Source organism: Perca flavescens, chromosome 7 (genome assembly GCF_004354835.1).
Source record: "Perca flavescens isolate YP-PL-M2 chromosome 7, PFLA_1.0, whole genome shotgun sequence".
NCBI lineage: Eukaryota > Metazoa > Chordata > Actinopteri > Perciformes > Percidae > Perca > Perca flavescens.
In genome coordinates this window covers 35,145,514-35,168,817 of record NC_041337.1, presented here as the reverse complement: position 1 = coordinate 35,168,817, position 23,304 = coordinate 35,145,514, and the positions used below count along the sequence as shown (strand labels likewise).

Here is a 23,304-nt window from a genome sequence, read left to right as displayed (position 1 = left end):
TCTCTGTATTTTTCCATCATCTCTTTATTTCCTCTGTTTTCTGATGTTATCTTCCGTTCTCTCTCTCTTTCTCCCTCTCCCTGTCTGTCTGCCTCTACGTGTCTCTCTCTCTCTAGTTAGCATGGCTCCCAGGGATCCACAGGTAAGTGTCCAGGTGTGATGCCTGCTGTGTTCTCATTGGTTACTGCCATTTCAGATTGAGAACTTGTTTCGGGTGTCTTTTTAACCTGCAGTAAAAAAAAAAAAAAACTGCAAGCTGATTGGTTAAAACACAACCAAACTGTGACATTGGTTTGATATCAGTCAGGGACGTTTGTTGCGTGTCATATTTCTCTCCTGCTGCTTTCAAAATAAGACAAAACCAACCTTAACTGTGTGTGTCTGTGTGTCTGTGTGTCTGTATGTCTGTGTGTGTATGTCTCTGTATTGTGTGTGTGTGTGTGTATGTGTGTGTGTCTGTGTGTGTGTAGGTTGGTAAGCTGTCTAAGAACAAGAAGAAGAAGTTGAAAAGGAAAGCCAAGCGTCAACAGAAACTGTTGGAGGAGAGACTGGTGGATATACAGGTACTGTAATAATACTAAAATACTCATAGAAAAAACTTGCATGCGGTTTAATATTTCAATATATGTGAATTGACAGTGGCAGGGCTTAAAGTACTCTGGCCTGGTACCGGATTTCAGCGTATGACTATTTTAGAAAAATTAATAAATTAAAAAGTCCACATGGGATTTGATGTAGCAGGAGATAGTAGGGCTGCCACCTCTTAGTCGATTAGTCGACTAATCGGTCGTTTTGGTCTTAGTCGACTAAGATTTCTTTAGTCGATTAGTCATTTTTTTATACTTATTCATGCTTAATTACTTATTTCCAAGAAACTTCTGAGCACATTTATGGTAAACACAAGATTTAAAGTGGTGCTTTTGCAGGATTTATTGTGGAGAAACTCAGTTTTACAGATGGTTAATTAACTACATTTATATTGTGCTTTTCTAGTCTTAACCACCTCTCAAAGCGCACAGCTCTGTCAATTAAATCAACTAATCGATTAGTCGACAAAATCCTATAAGTGTTAGTCGACTAAGAATTTCTTTAGTCAAAGACAGCCCTAGGACATAGCAGGAGGTAGCAGGATGTAGCGGGACACCGCAGAGCGTAGCAGGACGTAGCAGGATGTAGCAGGACAACGCAGAGCGTAGCAGGGCACGCAGCAGGACCACGGCGACAGCTGCAACCATGATTTTGGTGTTACCCTAATCCAAGTTAACATGCTGGGCGAAAAAAAAATATAAGGTCTCCGGGGAATAAGCTCCCCAGAGCTAGGTTAGTAACAAGCATTTCTGGGACATGGATGCACACAAATGGAAAGAGAGGAGAGAGAAGATCAGTGTGTCACAGGAAGTCCCCATGGCAGTCTTTAGTTGAGAAAGGTGTTAAAAACAAGTGAATAGAGGACAAGAGGAAAAGGGTGGAGACAGGAAGCCGTTAAGCACTTGGGGCCTAAAGTTGAGGGAGCCGGGTGCTTGCTTCTGCAGCGTACTGTATGTTCAAGGAAGATACTGTAGGGCAGCAGCGGTAGCATATGCTAGTCATTAGATGCTAGTCATTAGATGCTAGTCATTAGATGCTAGCCACAAAGCTTTGGTCTGTGCACTCTGTCTTATGAGTACGTTATCGGCAACAACCGCTGCGACTGTGCCTTCACTGACCGACCGTGTTTGTGATACAAACAACGCGTGTGTGCACGTTATTAGCGGAACATGATTTGTCATTAACGATGGCCACTGTGTAAATGCTATCTGAAGCCCAAACTGCCTCGACAAAGCTGTCTGTTTGGAGTCAGCATGGCAGGTATTTAAACATAATGGCCTTGTCCCAGAGTTTAGACCTCTAGCTATATGAAAAGCTAAACAATGCAAAGTTGTACATGAAGCAACTAATATCAACATGGACAAAATCATTAATGTACTAATTCGCTTTTTTGATGATGACCAGGCCAAAGTCACAACACAACGATTCATTGTAGGATTATACAGTATTATTGCAATATGAATATCTTTATTGACTCTTAATTTAACATATGGTTGGAAGATCCAAAACTTTTTACTTCTTAAAAAGTATGACTTTTATTTGTGTGTGTGTGTGTGTGTGTGTGTGTGTGTGTGTGTGTGTGTGTGTGTGTGTGTGTGTGTGTGTGTGTGTGTGTGTGTGTGTGTGTGTGTGTGTGTGTGTGTGTGTGTGTGTGTGTTTTCAGAGGCTGGAGGATGAGGATGGTGTATTGTTACAACCCGAGGACACAGACAGTAACTGTAAGTACACACTTAAATATATTGTTTGTACGTATCCCAATGTTTATCAGTGTTGCTGCATAAAGTTATATGTGCTGTGATAGAATATCTCATTCACATTACCGACTGCGAAGTGTGTGTGTGTCACAGACAAAGTAGTCTCGCATACCCAACTCTACCTCCACAGCGCTGCGGAGGAAGGTCTGGCTACACCACAGATGCATTCTGGGATAGGAGAAAAGAAGGCTCTGTGTTGTTTGCATTTCTTTATACCAATCACAGTCGGACGCAGCAACGGTGGCTCTGCTAAATAGTCTCGGGAAGGAACTTGTTTTGGTGGAACATTTGCACCCCGCAAAAGAAAAGGCCACATCCAATATTAACTGAAGTTAACTGTTTACACGATACAGTAGCGTGAGATATTTAAAGGCATACTATGCAGTTTCCATTTTTTGTCAAAGAGCGACTCCTAAAGTCGCTGTCGAGTACTTGTATTTAACGTTACCTTTGCTGCTGTCACTACCCAAAGTGAGTCGAGCGCAGATGTGAGTCGCACATGCATCACTTTGCGACAAGTAGCCTACAAGATGCTAACAGCGTTTTGAGCTAACATTAGCAATTAAGTAGCTTACAAGATGCTTACGGCGTTTTGAGTTAACATTAGCAATCTAGTAGCTTACAAGATGCTTACAAGGTTTTGAGCTAACATTAGCAATCAAGTAGCCAACAAGATGCTAATGGCGTTTTGAGCTAACATTAGCAATCAAGTAGCCTAAAAGATGCTTACAATGTTTTGAGCTAACATTAGCAATCAAGTAGCCAACAAGATGCTAACGGCGTTTTGAGCTAACATTAGCAATCAAGTAGCCTTCAAGATGCTAACGGCGTTTTAAGCTAACATTAGCAATCAAGTAGCCTACAAGATGCTTACGGCGTTTTGAGCTAACATTAGCAATCAAGTAGCCTACAAGATGCTAATGGCGTTTTGAGCTAATATTGGCTATCAAGTAGCCTACAAGATGCTAATGGCGTTTTGAGCTAACATTAGCAATCAAGTAGCCTACTAGATGCTAACAGCGTTTTTAGCTAACGTTAGCAATCTAACAATCATAGATAGCTAAAACGTTTTTAAATGACTGCTAGCTACAAGTTAGCAATCAAACACAAAAAAATGGCTGTCACTTGAATGGCGTTTTGAGCTAACGTTAGCAATCTAACAATCATAGATAGCTACAACGTCTTTGAAATGATTTCCAGCTTCTGTTATGCCGTAAACCGTTTAAATCTGAGCATGCTCCATGCGCGCTAGTGTCTTCCATAAAGGCTGTGACGTCGTGCCGTAAGGCAAGTCGTGATTCTCGCGAGATTTTGGCGGGGCGCCACCTCGCATACCTGCATTGCTGTTTTTGCCAATGCTGCAAGTCTCCTGGAAATGTACTTCCGTTGATCCAGACTTACGGACATATAAACATGGCGCTAGAGCTGAGCTGATATCGTCTTAGATTTTGGATATCGTCATATCGTGATATGGCATAAGTGTCTTCTCCTGGTTTTAAAGGCTGCATTACAGTAAAGTGATGTCATTTTCTGAACTTACCAGACTGTTGTAACTGTTCTATTATTCGCCTTTACCCACTTAAGACATTATACCAACATTACTGATGATTATTTATCTAAAATCTCATTGTGAAGATATTTTGTTAAAGCACCAATTGTCAACCCTAGAATATCGCTATCGAGGTATTTGGTGAAGAATATGGTGATATCTGATTTTTCTCCATATCGCCCAGCCCTACATGGCGCTCTCTGTTAACGTACTCTTTTTGCTCTCAGGCTCTCTGCTAGTGAACGGAAACCCTCCCTGCTCCGCAGCCAACAGCAAAGCGAGTCCCGAGTCGTCGGGCTCCTGGCTAGAGGATCGGTGTAACGGCCACGACCCCGGCCGGTTCTCCAGCCCCGCATCGGGCCTGTCGGGCTTCTCCAGCTCGGTGATGTCAGCCACGTCTGAGTCGGCACTTTCTACTCAGTCAGGATACTCGAGCGGACGAGACCGTGAGAAAACAAAGAGATGGATCACATCTCTGTAATGTAGATACTCTTGGACAATTACGTGCAGTAATTACTTGGTGCAGTACTGTATGGTAACATGCACCTCAGTTATGTTACACATTTACGGACTTGTTTTTTCTTACTCTTATGTCTTAAATTTTACTGTGAGCAACTGTAAATCAACAATTCCCCCGAGGGGATATATTTACTTTAGTATGTTTTGTTTGAAGTATTACACAGTGCTCAGCATAGGTTTATGAAGCCATGCGAAAGTTGACTAAAAAGAGGAATAAAAAAAATCATCTTTTGGAAGTTGATCTTAATGCCTTTAATTAAAAAAATTAGGAAAAATCCGACCTTTTAGGACACCAATTTTCTTTGTGAATGAATAATGTATCGTGAATGAATAAATGTTCTTCCTTAAAATACAGGGGGCATAAGTCAGTCCACCCCTATGTTAAATTCCCATAGAGGCAGGCAGACCTTTATTTTTATATCATCATACCCTTCACCATACCCCCACATCATCACATACCCTTCACCATACCCCCACATCATCACATACCCTTCACCATACCCCCCACATCATCACATACCCTTCACCATACCCCCACATCATCACATACCCTTCACTATACCCCCACATCATCACATACCCTTCACCATACCCCCAACATCACCACATACCCTTCACCATACCCCCACATCATCACATACCCTTCACTATACCCCCACATCATCACATACCCTTCACCATACCCCCACATCATCACATACCCTTCACTATACCCCCACATCATCACATACCCTTCACCATACCCCCACATCATCACATACCCTTCACTGTACCTAGAGATTGGCATGATTTTATGTCAGTTAGCTTAATAGCTGGTTTTATTTGCATTGAGAGATGATTTTATGGAAAGTACCCCATAGCAATCTCTAGCTATGGTGAAGGGTATGTGATGATGTTATTTTAATTATTATATATATATATATATATATATATATATATATATATATATATATATATATATATATATATATATATATATATATATTATAATAATATAATATATAATGACTAAGATTTGATGTGGTGTTTGTGTTTTTCAGTTTTCAGTGCGTCCGACTTCGTCCTCAGTCCTCTGGATCCTCAGAACGCCCACAAACTGCGAGTGAAGATCGCTGACCTGGGAAATGCATGCTGGGTGGTGAGACACCTTCGTCGTCTTCTCCTCTTCCTCTCTGTAGTGTTAGTATGAACATCTGACCAATCAGACGGCTCCTCCCCCCTCTCTCTCTCTCTCTTCCAGCACAAACATTTCACAGAGGACATTCAGACCCGACAGTACAGAGCTCTGGAGGTTCTGATTGGAGCAGAGTACGGACCGCCCGCTGACATCTGGAGCACCGCCTGCATGGTACACACACACACACACACACACACACAACACAGACACACACAGACACACACAATCAATCACACACACACATACAATCACACACACAGCACACATTTAGCCTTTAACAAATATTGAGCCTCCCCTGTGATTTGGATATTGAACTATAGTCCATATTGTGATTTTTATTTATACTGTAGTTGCGATTAATTGTGCAGCCCTAACGATTACTCATTAACTTTTGGAAAGATGTTTCATTTGTATTATTATTATTATTATATATTATATATTATGTATTAATTATTCCTGCTCCCAGCTTACGTTTGGTAAGCATATCTCTCTCCACAAACTTCACTCGCGCATGTTTTTAAAACGCCACCAGATACCACAAACAGGACCTCGCTGACTATTGGCTGAGTGAGTGGAGGGCACCTCGGGACCTCATGGTGCTTTCAACGTTGTTGTAAAGTTCCCTTCTGCCATCTAGTGGTTCTTCTTATTGTCATTCAACAAAGTGACTGGTGAAATACGTTATTATTACGGTTTAAATAAATCATTTAAATTTGACCATATGGCCTCAGCAATAAACAAGGCATCTTTAATGTCGCCAGCTGTCAGTTCAGGCACCGTTTAGGTAACTTCTTTTTATTTATTTTTTTACAGTATCGCTTTAGCAGTTAACTCTCACAGCACTAGTGTGTCTTGAGAGATTGTCCTGTGTGCCGTGAGAAATTATCAGATTTAACTTAATTGGTCCAAATAATTTTTATTGAGTTACTGCAAATAATTTGCCATTGCTGTGCAGCTGTGCCTGCATTCATCATGACTGGCAGAGAAATTAAATACTATTCTGTGTCAGTAGGTGGCAGTATAGCGCAATAATGACCTTGTTGATTTAAGACAATAGAATTACTGCCACCTTTCGCGCTCATCCCGCAGTGACAGGATGTAAAGCAACGGGGGGGTAATCTTCGCTTCATAACTCGAACCTCCTATGGCGCTATTTTGATGCTACATAGCCATCACCTCCCGTTAGCATCCCATTGACTCCCATTCATTCTGACGTCACTTTGACAGAGAATAACTTTACATTTGAAGCGTTTAAAGACTCTATTTGTCCGTTGTTTATTTCTAAAGAAACACGACTAATGTTAACTAGCAATAGCATGTTAGTGATCAATAATTAGCCTGTGCCTATTAAGGCTGAGCAATTTTATCGATTCTGCGAAATAAATAGATATTTTTTCCCCCAAGAAAGTATCGACACAGCTGAGCCGAGATGTGTGTGTGTGTGTGTGTGTGTGTGTGTGTGTGTGTGTGTGTGTGTGTTAAAGGTTAAAACACACACACAGCTGAGCCGAGGTGTGTGTGTGTGTGTGTGTGTTAAAGGTTAAAACACACACACAGCTGAGCCGAGATGTGTGTGTGTTGAAGGTTAAAACACGCAGCACCTGACTGGGAACGATACAGAGTTACCAACGGCGGCTGGGGCAGATGAACTCACGCTGGTCTCTTTTCTGTAAATAGGCTCCAATTAAACCTTCGTGAGTAGAAAGTCAACACTTATCAACGCACTCACCTGTGTAGACCGGCATCAACATGTAGAAAGTGATATTTCAGTCTGCTCAGTCCACCGCGCTGTTTTACATTAAACACAGCTCTACTCTGCAAATAGCGATTTTTTACAAACAAGCTAAAACAAAAGCTGGCTATTTGTAGTCTAACTGTTTCTTAGGTTGCCGGGAATCTGGACATTTGGACAAATTCTTGTAAACCTCACAAACCAAACTCTCCGCTAGAGCGGACAATCTGGAGCTACTTAATATGCACGTGAATGACGCGATCGTTATGTTTGAGTGATGATGATGATGAGGATGAGGATGATGGTTGTATTATTTTGCAACAACATCGTTTCATTGCAAATGAGGCATACATGACGAGTGCGTAGTCATTCATCATTAAAGCTGGGCTTTTGGCTTTTCCACGTCAACTTTTCGCTTCAGCCTCTTTGACAGTGACATGTTTACCTGACAACAGCCTCTCTTTCTGCAAGCATTTTCCACCAATCAGGATGCTGCATACTACAATAATGTTTCCATAATCACAGACTAACCATCACTCCTCAGTGAACTGCCTCCTAGTCTGAGATCTTTTTCTAGTTAAAGAGCCAGTTATCATTATGGAGTTTCCATATTTTTTAGGAGTTTGCTCACACTAATACATGTTAAAAAATAGTAACATTAATTCAGTAAGAAAGTGAAAATTTCAAACAACAATAGGCGTAATTAGTATTAGGTATAAATTCACTTTATTTTCTTTATTTGAAAGTCCGGCCACCAGAGTGCTTAGAATAATTCTGAAAAAAATGTAGTTGATGATCCCTGCTGTAGACTCTCGGTCCAGTCAGAGACATATATTGTGTAATTGATGTTTTCAGTTCAATTAATTAAATCCAAGTAAATGGAACACTCACAAGATGTCACCAAAATCACTCGGTCCCCTTTAAATCTTTCAGAAAATGATGTAAGTGTATCGAAATATATCGAATCGAATCGTATCGGTGGCTGAATATCGTGATATATATCGTATCGTGAGCTGAATGTCGTGTATCGTGAGATTAGTGTATCGCTACAGCCCTAGTGTCCATGTTATCTCCTTACATATACCTACACTCTCCGTCTCTGTAAGATTGGGAATGATTGAGATTTCTCTCGGCACAGCTACCAGAAGACTTCACACTTTCAGACAGGTTGCTCACGTCACATCTAAGTTGTCTCTCTCAGTTGGAGGCTGCTCAGTAAAGAAAGAGATCACCGGAAAAGAGACTTCTACTATCCTTCACTGGTCTCTGTCCAGAGCAACGGGCTCTGTTGGTCTATTCTTATACATGTCAATGATGTAAACAGTAGGGCCGAGATCATCGATGTAAGCCTGCAAAAGCGATTTTTAAAAAGTAAAAATTCTGATTCTGAGTTTTTTTTTAGGCTACAATGTGTCATTTTGTAACATTTTTGGTTGGTGGTGTGCCGCAGGATTTTTTTTAATGTAAAAAAATGTGCCGTGGCTCAAAAAAAGGTTGAAAAACACTGCGTTACCCAACCCCAGTTTAGATTTACGGTTTGTTGTTTCAGGCGTTTGAGTTGGCGACGGGAGATTACCTGTTTGAACCTCATTCAGGAGAAGATTACACCAGAGACGAAGGTACTTCACCTTATAATACACAGTATAATACACAGTAATGCACTCAGCATGACTAACGCACCAGAGAGTACTTCAGCGAAGGATTTTGACTTCTTTGTGTTCAGATCACATCGCTCACGTCATCGAGCTGCTCGGACCGATTCCTCTGCCGTTCGCTTTGTCTGGCCGGTACTCCAGAGAGTACTTCAACAGGAGAGGTGAGACTGTCTGTCTCTCTGTCTGTCTGTCTGTCTCTCTGTCTGTCTTCAAATGTTTTTTTAATCTCCATCAATGTTGCTGAAAGTAGAAACTTGGAGCTCGCGACGTACTGGAACACCAGGTTTACATTGACCGCTGAAGCCATGTGATTGGACGGGAATGTTTTCCGGCGGCCATGTTAACATAATTTTTTTCGACATTGTGTCCTATGATTTTTTTTATTATTTTTTTTATTTTTATGGCCATTTCTGCCGTTATTGGATAGGAAAAGCTGACATATGAAAGGGGAGAGAGAGGGGGAAGACATGCAGGAAAACCATCACAGGTCGGACTCGAACTCTTGGTTGCTTTTTTTCTACATACTATACTATGACTTTTTTTTTGACATACTATACTATGACTTTTTTTATTTTTGACGTACTATACTATGACTTTATTTTATTTTTTTTGACATACTATACTATGACTTTTTTTTTTTGACATACTATACTATGACTTTTTTTTTTTTTGACATACTATACTATGACTTTTTTTTTGACATACTATACTATGACTTTTTTTATTTTTGACATACTATACTATGACTTTTTTTATTTTTGACATACTATACTATGACTTTTTTTTTAATTGTTTTGACATACTATACTATGACTTTTTTTTTTTTTTTTGACATACTATACTATGACTTTTTTTTAATTGTTTTGACATACCATACTATGACTTTTAAAAAAAAAATCTGTTTTCAAATGTTTTTTTTAATCTCAATGTTGCTGAAAGTAGAAACTTGGAGCTCTCGAACACCAGGTTAAAGCCATGTGATTGGACAGGAAGGGCTGCCCAGCTTTTCCAGCGGCCATGTTAACATCGACCTACTATATTATGACTTATTTGAATTTATTTTTTTGATTTTATTTTTTTTTTTTTGGGCTTTTCCGCCCTTTAATGATAGGACAGCTCAGACATGAAAGGAGAGAGAGACTTTGGACCTGGACCTTCTGCATCGAGGAATAAACCTCTATTTATGTGCGCCCGCTCTACCAACTGAGCTAACTGGCCACTACTATGACTTTTTTCGACATACTATACTATGACTTTATTTTTTCGACATACTATACTATGACTTTTTTTATTTTTTCGACATACTATACTATGACTTTATTTTCGACATACTATATTATGACTTTTTTATTTTTTCGACATACTATACTATGACTTTATTTTCAACATACTATACTATGACTTTTTTATTTTTTTGACATACTATACTATGACTTTTTTTTCGACATACTATACTATGACTTTTTTATTTTTTCGACATACTATACTATGACTTTTTTATTTTTTCGACATACTATACTATGACTTTTATTTTTTCGACATACTATACTATGACTTTTTTATTTTTTCGACATTTACTATGACTTTTTATTTTTTTCGACATACTATACTATGACTTTTTTTTTTTTCGACATACTATACTATGACTTTTTTTTTTTTTTGAACATACTATACTATGACTTTTTTTTTTTCGACATACTATACTATGACTTTTATTTTTTCGACATACTATACTATGACTTTTTTATTTTTTCGACATACTATACTATGACTTTTTTATTTTTTCAACATACTATACTATGACTTTTTTATTTTTTCAACATACTATACTATGACTTTTTTATTTTTTCAACATACTATACTATGACTTTTTTTTTGTCCTACTATATGACTTTTTTAATTTTTTCGACATACTATGACTTTTTTATTTTTTCGACATATTATACTATGATTTTATTTCTTCGACATACTATAATATGACTTTTTTCGACATACTATACAATGACTTTTTTAATTTTTTCGACATACTATATTATGACTTTTTTATTTTTTCAACATACTATATTATGACTTTTTTATTTTTTCAACATACTATATTATGACTTTTTTATTTTTTAGACATACTATATTATGACTTTTTTATTTTTTCAACATACTATATTATGACTTTTTTATTTTTTAGACATACTATACTATGATACTATGACTTTTTTCGACATACTATAATATGACTTTTTTATTTTTTCGACATAATATAGGATGGCATGAGAAGCTTTTTAAAAAGTCATACTATACTATGACTTTTTAAAAAGCTTCTCATGCCATCCTGTCTTCCTCTGTCTACCTGTCTGATGTGTCTCAGGTGAGCTGCGCCACATCTCCAGCCTGAAGCCCTGGGCTCTGTTCGAGGTCCTGCTGGAGAAGTACGAGTGGCCGCTGGACCAGGCGGCGCAGTTCAGCGACTTCCTGTCCACCATGTTGGAGCTGCAGCCGGAGTGCAGAGCAACGGCAGCGCAGTGTCTGCAGCACGCATGGCTGCACACATAAACACACACAGAGACAAACACACACAGCTTATCACACACACACACACACACACACACACACACACACACACACACACACAGCTGATCTCACACACGCACATAAACACACAGCTGATCTCACACACACAAAAACACAGCTGATCTCACACACGCACATAAACACACAGCTGATCTCACACACACACACAAAAACACAGCTGATCTCACACACGCACATAAACACACAGCTGATCTCACACACACACAGAGACACACACACAAACGCATAAACACACAGCTGATCTCACACACACACGCACACAGAGACACACACAAAAACACAGCTGATCTCACACACACATAAACACACAGAGACACACACAAACAAACACACACAGACACGCTGTGTTTAGGAGTGTTAGAAATCTCTGTGTTGATTTCCTGTGTCCCATTCTGATAGTATGATGGATAAGTTGGTTGGTTGGTTGGTTGGTTGGTTGGTTGGTTGATTGATTTGAACTCAGTTTCTGTTTATTTCTGCTCTTTAAACTGTTGGTGATTTTCAGTTTTTCTGATTCTGCTGAATTCTGTCTGTTCCTTTTTTGACTTTTGGCTGAGTTGATATTTAACTGACTCTTTCCTTCTCTCCTTTTTATGAAAACTTCTCATTTATTGATTATTGATCAGAGACTTCTAAGACTCCTAAACCCCCCCCTTCCCCGATGAGTTGTGATATAGACGAGCACACTGTAGCGACCCTCTCACTGACTCTGATCTCTGTAGCTCAACGTGAATCACCTCTGACCTGTTCGCCTTGTTTCTATGTTCATATAATAAATTAATAAATAGTGCCTTGAAATGAGCCCCAACTCCGGCCCCTCCTCCAGTCACAGTGACATCACCAGTTTTTTTTACATGTGTCCGTTTGTGTGGAACATTTCTTCTTCTGTGAAAATAAAGATGACTGAACGATCGTCTGAGACATTTCCCTTGAACTCTGTCAAAGTACATCCTCATTTTGGGGTAGTACTTAAAGGTCCCATGAAATAGTGCTCTTTGGATTCTTTTATATAGACCTTAGTGGTCCCCTACTACTGTATCTGAAGTCTCTTTTATATAGACCTTAGTGGTCCCCTAATACTGTATCTGGCAAGGTGGAGTGTGGGGGGGTTGGGTCTTGACCAACTGCCACTTTGCTCGTTTGAAAGCCATGATGTCTCTCTCTCTCTCTCTCTCTCTCTCATGGGTGGGCCAAATTCTCTGGGCGGGCAAAGCAGAGAAAGGGGAGGTAACTTTTCCCCTTATGACATCATAAGGAGAAGATTCCTGATTGGTCCATCTGAGCTTTCATTTTCTCAAAGGCAGAGCAGGATACCCAGGGCTCGGTATTTGGACTTGTCTCGGCAACTGGTCTTGCCAAATGTGGCTTTTGGTCTCGACTGAGTCCAGGCGTCTTTTATTATGTTTATAATGATATTGGAGGGAAAGTGAAACACTGGCCACCTGATAACCAATCACACACTAGATTATCTACACACGCCCTGTATCTGCTTGCTAACGTTAGTGCCATTCATTTTTCATTGATTCACACACACTGTATCAAACGAAGATGTCCGCCAATTCTGCCATAATCAAATTTGGTTATAGAAATCACAAATTTCTCAGCACTGCGCCTAAAAAGAAACAGACTGCAAATTCTGCAAAACAACCATTTCTGAAACCTGTGGGACAACGTCAAACTTCGTAAGACACCTGCAGCGGCATCATAACACTTATTTTTTGTTATTTTTTTCTGTCCTGGACTCGGTCTTGACTTGGTCTCGATTAGTCCTAGTTTGGACTCCACAAAGGTGGTCTATGTAACCCTTTAGAGGTGGGGAACAGAAATGGATTACTCTATAAAATGATTAATTATGGCCAGTGAGTTCAGAAGTTCTATAGTCGACTACGGAGCCCAGGATTAACCAAACAATACACCAGGAATGACTCAAACACACAGTTATACTTTCTTTGAGAAACAAAATCGCTTCCCTTTTATTATATGGGTGGGAAGGATAGCCAAAAATATGAAAATTACACACTTTAAATTACACATCCATACAACATACATGTGTAATTTCCCAGAGAGCCAGCAGACGGTGGTTCCAGCAGCTTTAATATCAAACCAACCACAGACAGCAGACTGAGTCTGGATTCATGGAGCTTCTCCCTTCAGGCTGCACACAGCTTACGTCCATTAAAAACACACTGGGGGAGTCTTTGTCAGGGTCTCACACACACAGAGTCCCGTCCCTGAGGACGAGCTGAGTTTATCAGTTCATAACGCTCTTCATCTTCACTTCTTCTTCCTCACCACCGTCCAACCGTCCTCTTCACCCTGCAGAGGAGGAGGAGGAGGATCGGTCCTGCTGACTGATGGACCGGACGACTCACACTCCATCATCTGAGCACACAACACACATTTTACTATATGCAAATAACCAGGAGTCAGGAGTCATGGGGCTGATAGCTGTGGGTTGTAGAATTATAATATGTAAAGGATCTGCAGCTGCACATAAACACAGCAGGGAAGTAGAGGTTTAAGGCTTAAAGGTTAGTATAGGATGTCGAATAAAGTCAATAAAGTCATACTATAGGATGTCGAATAAAGTAAAAAAAAGCCCTAGTATAGTATTTCGAAAAAACCCAAAAGTCATAGTATAGTATGTCGAAGAAAGTCATAGTATAGTAAGTTGAAAAAAGTAAAAAAAAAAAAGTCTTAGGATAGTATGTCAAAAAAGTAAAAAACAACATAGTATAGTATGTCGAAAAAAATAAAAGAAATCCCCCTTGATGTGACTCTAATTTTCCAGTGTGGACCTTAGTGAAACCGAGTTTGACACCGCTGGTATAGTATGTCGAAAAAAGTAAAAAAAAGTCATAGTATAGTACAGGGGCTGTGTGCTCCTTTGAGGCTCTTACTGTGTGGCTGGGGACTGTGTTATTGGTGGATTTATTTTTATTTTTTTTACTTTTTGAAACAGTTCAGATAAGTACAAAAAATAAAACATAAAAAAAGCATTTGAATGCATCTGCCAATTCATTTGCCAATTATTTTAAACTTAAAAAAATAATGCAGCAGAATTTTTTATGGACAGATTCTGCAACCTGAAGAAAAACAGCGGCTACAGATCACCTTCCTCATTAACCCTTTCACTGCTGAATGCCCCTCTAGTGACAAATGAGTGAACGAGTCGCTTCGAGTGGCCACAACAGAGTACAACCAGACCTCAAAAGGATTGTGGGTAACGAAGACTGTCAGTTTCCCACTGAGTCAACCTAAGTAAAAAAAAAAAAAAAACCTATGAAAACTGCTATGTATTCTGACTGCCATTAAATCTGGAAGTCACTGTTGCTGTTGTAATGTGGACCTGCATGTGTTGTGTGGCTTTTTGCTATGGTGCGTGGTTTTTTGTGTCATAGTATAGTAGGTCGAAAAAAGTAAAAAGGTCATAGTATAGTATGTCAAAAAAAGTCATAGTATAGTATGGTGAAAAAGTACAAAAAAAGTCAAAGTATAGTATGTCGAAAAAACCAAAAAGTCATAGTATAGTATGGTGAAAAAGTACAAAAAAAGTCATAGTATAGTATGTCGAAAAAAACAAAAAGTCATATTATAGTATGTCGAAAAAAAAAAAAAGTCATAGTATAGTATGTCGAAAAAAACAAAAAGTCATAGTATAGTATGGTGAAAAAGTACAAAAAAAGGTCATATTATAGTATGTGGAAAAAATCGAAAAAAGTCATAGTATAGTATGTCGAAAAAACCACAAAGTGACTTGTGGCTATAAATGTCAACATTGAATAAAGTCATATTATAGTATGTCGAAAAAACCCCAAAGTCATAGTATAGTATGTCGAAAAAGTACAAAAAAAGTCATAGTACAGTATGTCGAAATTCTGACCTCATGACAATGTTGACTTGTGGCTATAAATGTCAACATTGAATAAAGTCATAGTATAGTATGTCGACAAAAGTTTAAAAAAAGTCATAGTATAGTATGTCGAAAAAAGTAAAAAGGTCATAGTATAGTATGTCAAAAAAAGTCATAGTATAGTATGTCGAAAAAAACCAAAAAGTCATAGTATAGTATGGTGAAAAAGTACAAAAAAAGTCATAGTATAGTATGTCGAAAAAAGTTTAAAAAAAGTCATAGTATAGTATGTCGAAAAAAGTCATAGTATAGTATGTCGAAAAAAACAAAAAGTCATATTATAGTATGTTGAAAAAAACAAAAAGTCATAGTATAGTATGGTGAAAAAGTACAAAAAAAGGTCATATTATAGTATGTGGAAAAAATCGAAAAAAGTCATAGTATAGTATGTCGAAAAAACCACAAAGTGACTTGTGGCTATAAATGTCAACATTGAATAAAGTCATAGTATAGTATGTCGAAAAAAGTGAAAAAAGTCATAGTATAGTATGTTGAAAAAAACAAAAAGTCATATTATAGTATGTCGAAAAAACCCCAAAGTCATAGTATAGTATGTCGAAAAAGTACAAAAAAAGTCATAGTACAGTATGTCGAAATTCTGACCTCATGACAATGTTGACTTGTGGCTATAAATGTCAACATTGAATAAAGTCATAGTATAGTATGTCGACAAAAGTTTAAAAAAAGTCATAGTATAGTATGTCGAAAAAAGTAAAAAGGTCATAGTATAGTATGTCAAAAAAAGTCATAGTATAGTATGTCGAAAAAAACCAAAAAGTCATAGTATAGTATGGTGAAAAAGTACAAAAAAAGTCATAGTATAGTATGTCGAAAAAAACAAAAAGTCATATTATAGTATGTCGAAAAAAGTCATAGTATAGTATGTCGAAAAAAACAAAAAGTCATATTATAGTATGTTGAAAAAAACAAAAAGTCATAGTATAGTATGGTGAAAAAGTACAAAAAAAGGTCATATTATAGTATGTGGAAAAAATCGAAAAAAGTCATAGTATAGTATGTCGAAAAAACCACAAAGTGACTTGTGGCTATAAATGTCAACATTGAATAAAGTCATAGTATAGTATGTCGAAAAAAGTTTTAAAAAAGTCATAGTATAGTATGTCGAAAAAAGTGAAAAAGGTCATAGTATAGTATGTTGAAAAAAACAAAAAGTCATATTATAGTATGTCGAAAAAAAACCAAATTCATAGTATAGTATGTCAAAAAAGTACAAAAAAAGTCATAGTACAGTATGTCGAAATTCTAACCTCATGACAATGTTGACTTGTGGCTAAAAATGTCAACATTGAATAAAGTCATAGTATAGTAGGTCGACAAAAGTTTTAAAAAAGTCATAGTATAGTATGGTGAAAAAAGTAAAAAGGTCATAGTATAGTATGTCAAAAAAAGTCATAGTATAGTATGGTGAAAAAGTACAAAAAAAGTCATAGTATAGTATGTCGAAAAAAACAAAAAGTCATATTATAGTATGTCGAAAAAAGTCATAGTATAGTATGTCGAAAAAAACAAAAAGTCATATTATAGTATGTCGAAAAAAACAAAAAGTCATAGTATAGTATGGTGAAAAAGTACAAAAAAAGGTCATATTATAGTATGTGGAAAAAATCGAAAAAAGTCATAGTATAGTATGTCGAAAAAACCACAAAGTGACTTGTGGCTATAAATGTCAACATTGAATAAAGTCATAGTATAGTATGTCGACAAAAGTTTAAAAAAAGTCATAGTATAGTATGTCGAAAAAAGTAAAAAGGTCATAGTATAGTATGTCAAAAAAAGTCATAGTATAGTATGTCGAAAAAAACCAAAAAGTCATAGTATAGTATGGTGAAAAAGTACAAAAAAAGTCATAGTACAGTATGTCGAAATTCTGACCTCATGACAATGTTGACTTGTGGCTATAAATGTCAACATTGAATAAAGTCATAGTATAGTATGTCGACAAAAGTTTAAAAAAAGTCATAGTATAGTATGTCGAAAAAAGTAAAAAGGTCATAGTATAGTATGTCAAAAAAAGTCATAGTATAGTATGTCGAAAAAAACCAAAAAGTCATAGTATAGTATGGTGAAAAAGTACAAAAAAAGTCATAGTATAGTATGTCGAAAAAAAAAAAAAGTCATATTATAGTATGTCGAAAAAAGTCATAGTATAGTATGTCGAAAAAAACAAAAAGTCATATTATAGTATGTTGAAAAAAACAAAAAGTCATAGTATAGTATGGTGAAAAAGTACAAAAAAAAGGTCATATTATAGTATGTGGAAAAAATCGAAAAAAGTCATAGTATAGTATGTCGAAAAAACCACAAAGTGACTTGTGGCTATAAATGTCAACATTGAATAAAGTCATAGTATAGTATGTCGACAAAAGTTTTAAAAAAGTCATAGTATAGTATGGTGAAAAAAGTAAAAAGGTCATAGTATAGTATGTCAAAAAAAGTCATAGTATAGTATGGTGAAAAGTACAAAAAAAAAAGTCATAGTATAGTATGTCGAAAAAAACAAAAAGTCATATTATAGTATGTCGAAAAAAGTCATAGTATAGTATGTCGAAAAAAACAAAAAGTCATATTATAGTATGTCGAAAAAAACAAAAAGTCATAGTATAGTATGGTGAAAAAGTACAAAAAAAGGTCATATTATAGTATGTGGAAAAAATCGAAAAAAGTCATAGTATAGTATGTCGAAAAAACCACAAAGTGACTTGTGGCTATAAATGTCAACATTGAATAAAGTCATAGTATAGTATGTCGACAAAAGTTTTAAAAAAGTCATAGTATAGTATGTCGAAAAAAGTGAAAAAAGTCATAGTATAGTATGTTGAAAAAAACAAAAAGTCATATTATAGTATGTCGAAAAAACCCCAAAGTCATAGTATAGTATGTCGAAAAAGTACAAAAAAAGTCATAGTACAGTATGTCGAAATTCTGACCTCATGACAATGTTGACTTGTGGCTATAAATGTCAACATTGAATAAAGTCATAGAATAGTATGTCGACAAAAGTTTTAAAAAAGTCATAGTATAGTATGGTGAAAAAGTACAAAAAAAGTCATAGTATAGTATGTCAACAAAAGTTTTAATAAAGTCATAGTATAGTATACTCAACAAAATAAGAAACGTCCTCTCACTTTCAACTGCTTTTATTTTCAGCCATAAAACTTTGTATGAACATAAAAACATCATATCACATGCATACAGGGATATTAGTATACAGCTGTTATACATCATATCACATCCATACAGGGATAGTAGTATACAGCTGTTATACATCATATCACATCCATACAGAGATAGTAGTATACAGCTGTTATACATCATATCACATGCATACAGAGATAGTAGTATACAGCTGTTATACATCATATCACATCCATACAGAGATAGTAGTATACAGCTGTTATACATCATATCACATCTATACAGGGATAGTAGTATACAGCTGTTATACATCATATCACATCTATACAGGGATAGTAGTATACAGCTGTTATACATCATATCACATCCATACAGGGATAGATTGTTCAGGGACACATGTTTCCATTTCTGTTGGTCCCATGTCTGTGTAACATTGTTCAGTTTAGTTCTTAGAAGTTGAATCTTTTTTATGTTCACACAAAGTTTTACACATGTTAAGTTGGCTGAAAATAAAAGCAGTTGAAAGTGAGAGGACTTTTCCTTTTTTGCTGAATATGTCGAAAAAAAAAGAAAAAATAGTCATTGTATAGTATGTCGAATTTTTTTTTTTAAAACTCATAATATAGTATGTCGAAAAAAAGTCATAGTATAGTATGTTAAAAAAGTCATAGTATAGTATGTTAAAAAAGTCATAGTATAGTATGTTAAAAAAGTCATAGTATAGTATGTTGAAAAAAAGTCATAGTATAGTATGTTGAAAAAAAGTCATAGTATATTATGTTGGAAAAAAAGTCATAGTATAGTATGTTAAAAAAGTCATAGTATATTTTGTCAAAAAAAATGTAAAAAGTCATAGTATACTATGTCGAAAAAAGTCATAGTATATTTTGTCGAAAAAAAATGTAAAAAGTCATAGTATACCATGTCGAAAAAAGTCATAGTATATTATGTCGAAAAAAATAAAAAAAGTCATAGTATAGTATGTTGAAAAAAAATTAAAAAAGTCATAGTATATTATGTCGAAAAAAAAAAGTCATAGTATAGTATGTTGAAAAAGTCATAGTATAGTATGTTGAAAAAGTCATAGTATAGTATGTTGAAAAAGTCATAGTATAGTATGTTGAAAAAAAGTCATAGTATAGTATGTCGAAAAAAAAAAGTCATAGTATATTATGTTGAAAAAAAAAAGTCATAGTATAGTATGTTGGAAAAAAAGTCATAGTATATTTTGTCGAAAAAAATGTAAAAAGTCATAATATACTATGTCGAAAAAAGTCATAGTATATTATGTTGAAAAAATAAAAAAAGTCATAGTATAGTATGTTGAAAAAAAATTAAAAAAGTCATAGTATATTATGTCGAAAAAAATTTAAAAAGTCATAGTATAGTATGTTGAAAAAAATAAAAAAAGTCATAGTATAGTATGTCAAAATTCTGACCTCATGACAATGTTGACATTTTGGCTATCCACTATACAACATACAACATGCATGTGTAATTTCCCAGAGAGCCAGCAGACGGTGGTTCCAGCAGCTTTAATATCAAACCAACCACAGACAGCAGACTGAGTCTGGATTCATGGAGCTTCTCCCTTCAGGCTGCACACAGCTTACGTCCATTAAAAACACACTGGGGGAGTCTTTGTCAGGGTCTCACACACACTGGGGGAGTCTTTGTCAGGGTCTCACACACACCGGGGGAGTCTTTGTCAGGGTCTCACACACACTGGGGGAGTCCTTGAGGACAAGCTGAGTTTATCAGTTCATAACGCTCTTCATCTTCACTTCTTCTTCCTCACCACCGTCCAACCGTCCTCTTCACCCTGCAGAGGAGGAGGAGGAGGAGGAGGAGGAGGATCGGTCCTGCTGACTGATGGACCGGACGACTCACACTCCATCATCTGAGCAACACAACACACATTTTACTATATGCAAATAACCAGGAGTCAGGAGTCATGGGGCTGATAGCTGTGGGTTGTAGAATTATAATATGTAAAGGATCTGCAGCTGCACATAAACACAGCAGGGAAGTAGAGGTTTAAGGCTTAAAGGTTAGTATAGGATGTCGAATAAAGTCAATAAAGTCATACTATAGGATGTCGAATAAAGTAAAAAAAAGCCCTAGTATAGTAAATAAAGTCATAGTATAGTATGTTGAATAAAGTTATAGTAAAGTATGTTGAATAAAGTCATAGTATATAGTATGTTGAATAAAGTCATAGTATAGTATGTTGAATAAAGTTATAGTAAAGTATGTTGAATAAAGTCATAGTATATAGTATGTTGAATAAAGTCATAGTATAGTATGTTGAATAAAGTCATAGTATAGTATGTTGAATAAAGTCATAGTATAGTATGTTGAATAAAGTCATAGTATAGTATGTTGAATAAAGTCATAGTATATAGTATGTTGAATAAAGTCATAGTATAGTATGTTGAATAAAGTCATAGTATAGTATGTTGAATAAAGTCATAGTATAGTATGTTGAATAAAGTCATAGTATAGTATGTTGAATAAAGTCATATTATAGTATGTTGAATAAAGTCATATTATAGTATGTTGAATAAAGTCATATTATAGTATGTTGAATAAAGTCATAGTATAGTATGTTGAATAAAGTTATAGTAAAGTATGTTGAATAAAGTCATAGTATATAGTATGTTGAATAAAGTCATAGTATAGTATGTTGAATAAAGTCATAGTATAGTATGTTGAATAAAGTCATAGTATAGTATGTTGAATAAAGTCATAGTATAGTATGTTGAATAAAGTCATATTATAGTATGTTGAATAAAGTCATAGTATAGTATGTTGAATAAAGTCATATTATAGTATGTTGAATAAAGTCATAGTATAGTATGTTGAATAAAGTCATAGTATAGTATGTTGAATAAAGTCATAGTATAGTATGTTGAATAAAGTCAAATTATAGTATGTTGAATAAAGTCATATTATAGTATGTTGAATAAAGTCATAGTATAGTATGTTGAATAAAGTCATATTATAGTATGTTGAATAAAGTCATATTATAGTATGTTGAATAAAGTCATATTATAGTATGTTGAATAAAGTCTTATTATAGTATGTTGAATAAAGTCATATTATAGGATGTTGAATAAAGTCATAGTATAGTATGTTGAATAAAGTCATATTATAGGATGTTGAATAAAGTCATATTATAGTATGTTGAATAAAGTCATAGTATAGTATGTTGAATAAAGTCATATTATAGTATGTTGAATAAAGTCATATTATAGTATGTTGAATAAAGTCATATTATAGTATGTTGAATAAAGTTATAGTAAAGTATGTTGAATAAAGTCATAGTATATAGTATGTTGAATAAAGTCATATTATAGTATGTAGAATAAAGTCATATTATAGTATGTTGAATAAAGTCATATTATAGTATGTTGAATAAAGTCATATTATAGTATGTTGAATAAAGTCATATTATAGTATGTTGAATAAAGTCATAGTATAGTATGTTGAATAAAGTCATATTATAGTATGTTGAATAAAGTCATAGTATAGTATGTTGAATAAAGTCATATTATAGTATGTTGAATAAAGTCATATTATAGTATGTTGAATAAAGTCATATTATAGTATGTTGAATAAAGTCATAGTATAGTATGTTGAATAGTCATATTATAGTATGTTGAATAAAGTCATATTATAGTATGTAGAATAAAGTCATATTATAGTATGTTGAATAAAGTCATATTATAGTATGTTGAAGAAAGTCATAGTATAGTATGTTGAATAAAGTCATATTATAGTATGTTGAATAAAGTCATATTATAGTATGTTGAATAAAGTCATATTATAGTATGTTGAATAAAGTCATAGTATAGTATGTTGAATAAAGTCATATTATAGTATGTTGAATAAAGTCATAGTATAGTATGTTGAATAAAGTCATATTATAGTATGTTGAATAAAGTCATAGTATAGTATGTTGAATAAAGTCATATTATAGTATGTTGAATAAAGTCATAGTATAGTATGTTGAATAAAGTCATATTATAGTATGTTGAATAAATTCATATTATAGTATGTTGAATAAAGTCATAGTATAGTATGTTGAATAAAGTCATAGTATAGTATGTTGAATAAAGTCATATTATAGTATGTTGAATAAAGTCATATTATAGTATGTTGAATAAAGTCATATTATAGTATGTTGAATAAAGTCATATTATAGTATGTTGAATAAAGTCATATTATAGTATGTTGAATAAAGTCATAGTATAGTATGTTGAATAAAGTCATAGTATAGTATGTTGAATAAAGTCTTAGTATAGTATGTTGAATAAAGTCATAGTATAGTATGTTGAATAAAGTCATAGTATAGTATGTTGAATAAAGTCTTAGTATAGTATGTTGAATAAAGTCATAGTATAGTATGTTGAATAAAGTCTTAGTATAGTATGTTGAATAAAGTCATAGTATAGGATGTTGAATAAAGTCATAGTATAGTATGTTGAATAAAGTCATAGTATAGTATGTTGAATAAAGTCATAGTATAGGATGTTGAATAAAGTCATAGTATAGGATGTCGAAAAAAAGTAATATAGTATTTCGAAAAAAAAGTCAAAAGTCATACTATAGTATGTCATAAAAAGTAAAAAAATCATAGTATAGTATGTTGAAAACCCCCAAAAAAGTCATA

At 35.0% G+C, this 23,304-nt stretch overlaps 2 protein-coding genes across 4 annotated transcripts in view; one reads left to right on the top strand and one right to left on the bottom strand.

The window, feature by feature from the left end:
* srpk3 (SRSF protein kinase 3) overlaps positions 1 to 11,580 on the top strand; it is a 29,437-nt gene extending 17,857 nt beyond the window's left edge. For both annotated transcript variants that reach the window (XM_028582173.1, XM_028582172.1), the window contains exons 9-17: positions 117 to 142; positions 471 to 563; positions 2,252 to 2,306; positions 4,119 to 4,337; positions 5,451 to 5,548; positions 5,651 to 5,758; positions 8,869 to 8,938; positions 9,043 to 9,135; positions 11,337 to 11,580. In XM_028582173.1, coding sequence (XP_028437974.1) covers positions 117 to 142; positions 471 to 563; positions 2,252 to 2,306; positions 4,119 to 4,337; positions 5,451 to 5,548; positions 5,651 to 5,758; positions 8,869 to 8,938; positions 9,043 to 9,135; positions 11,337 to 11,521 — 947 coding nt within the window. In that variant the 3' untranslated portion in view covers positions 11,522 to 11,580. The remainder of the gene's footprint in view (positions 1 to 116; positions 143 to 470; positions 564 to 2,251; positions 2,307 to 4,118; positions 4,338 to 5,450; positions 5,549 to 5,650; positions 5,759 to 8,868; positions 8,939 to 9,042; positions 9,136 to 11,336) is intronic.
* Positions 11,581 to 20,145: 8,565 nt separating this feature from the next.
* tsr2 (TSR2 ribosome maturation factor) overlaps positions 20,146 to 23,304 on the bottom strand; it is a 6,239-nt gene continuing 3,080 nt past the window's right edge. The window contains exon 5 of one of the 2 annotated variants that reach the window (XM_028583384.1): positions 20,146 to 20,529. In XM_028583384.1, the coding sequence (XP_028439185.1) occupies positions 20,410 to 20,529 (120 nt within the window). In that variant the 3' untranslated portion in view covers positions 20,146 to 20,409. The remainder of the gene's footprint in view (positions 20,530 to 23,304) is intronic. The other variant, XM_028583385.1, reaches the window with a different exon arrangement.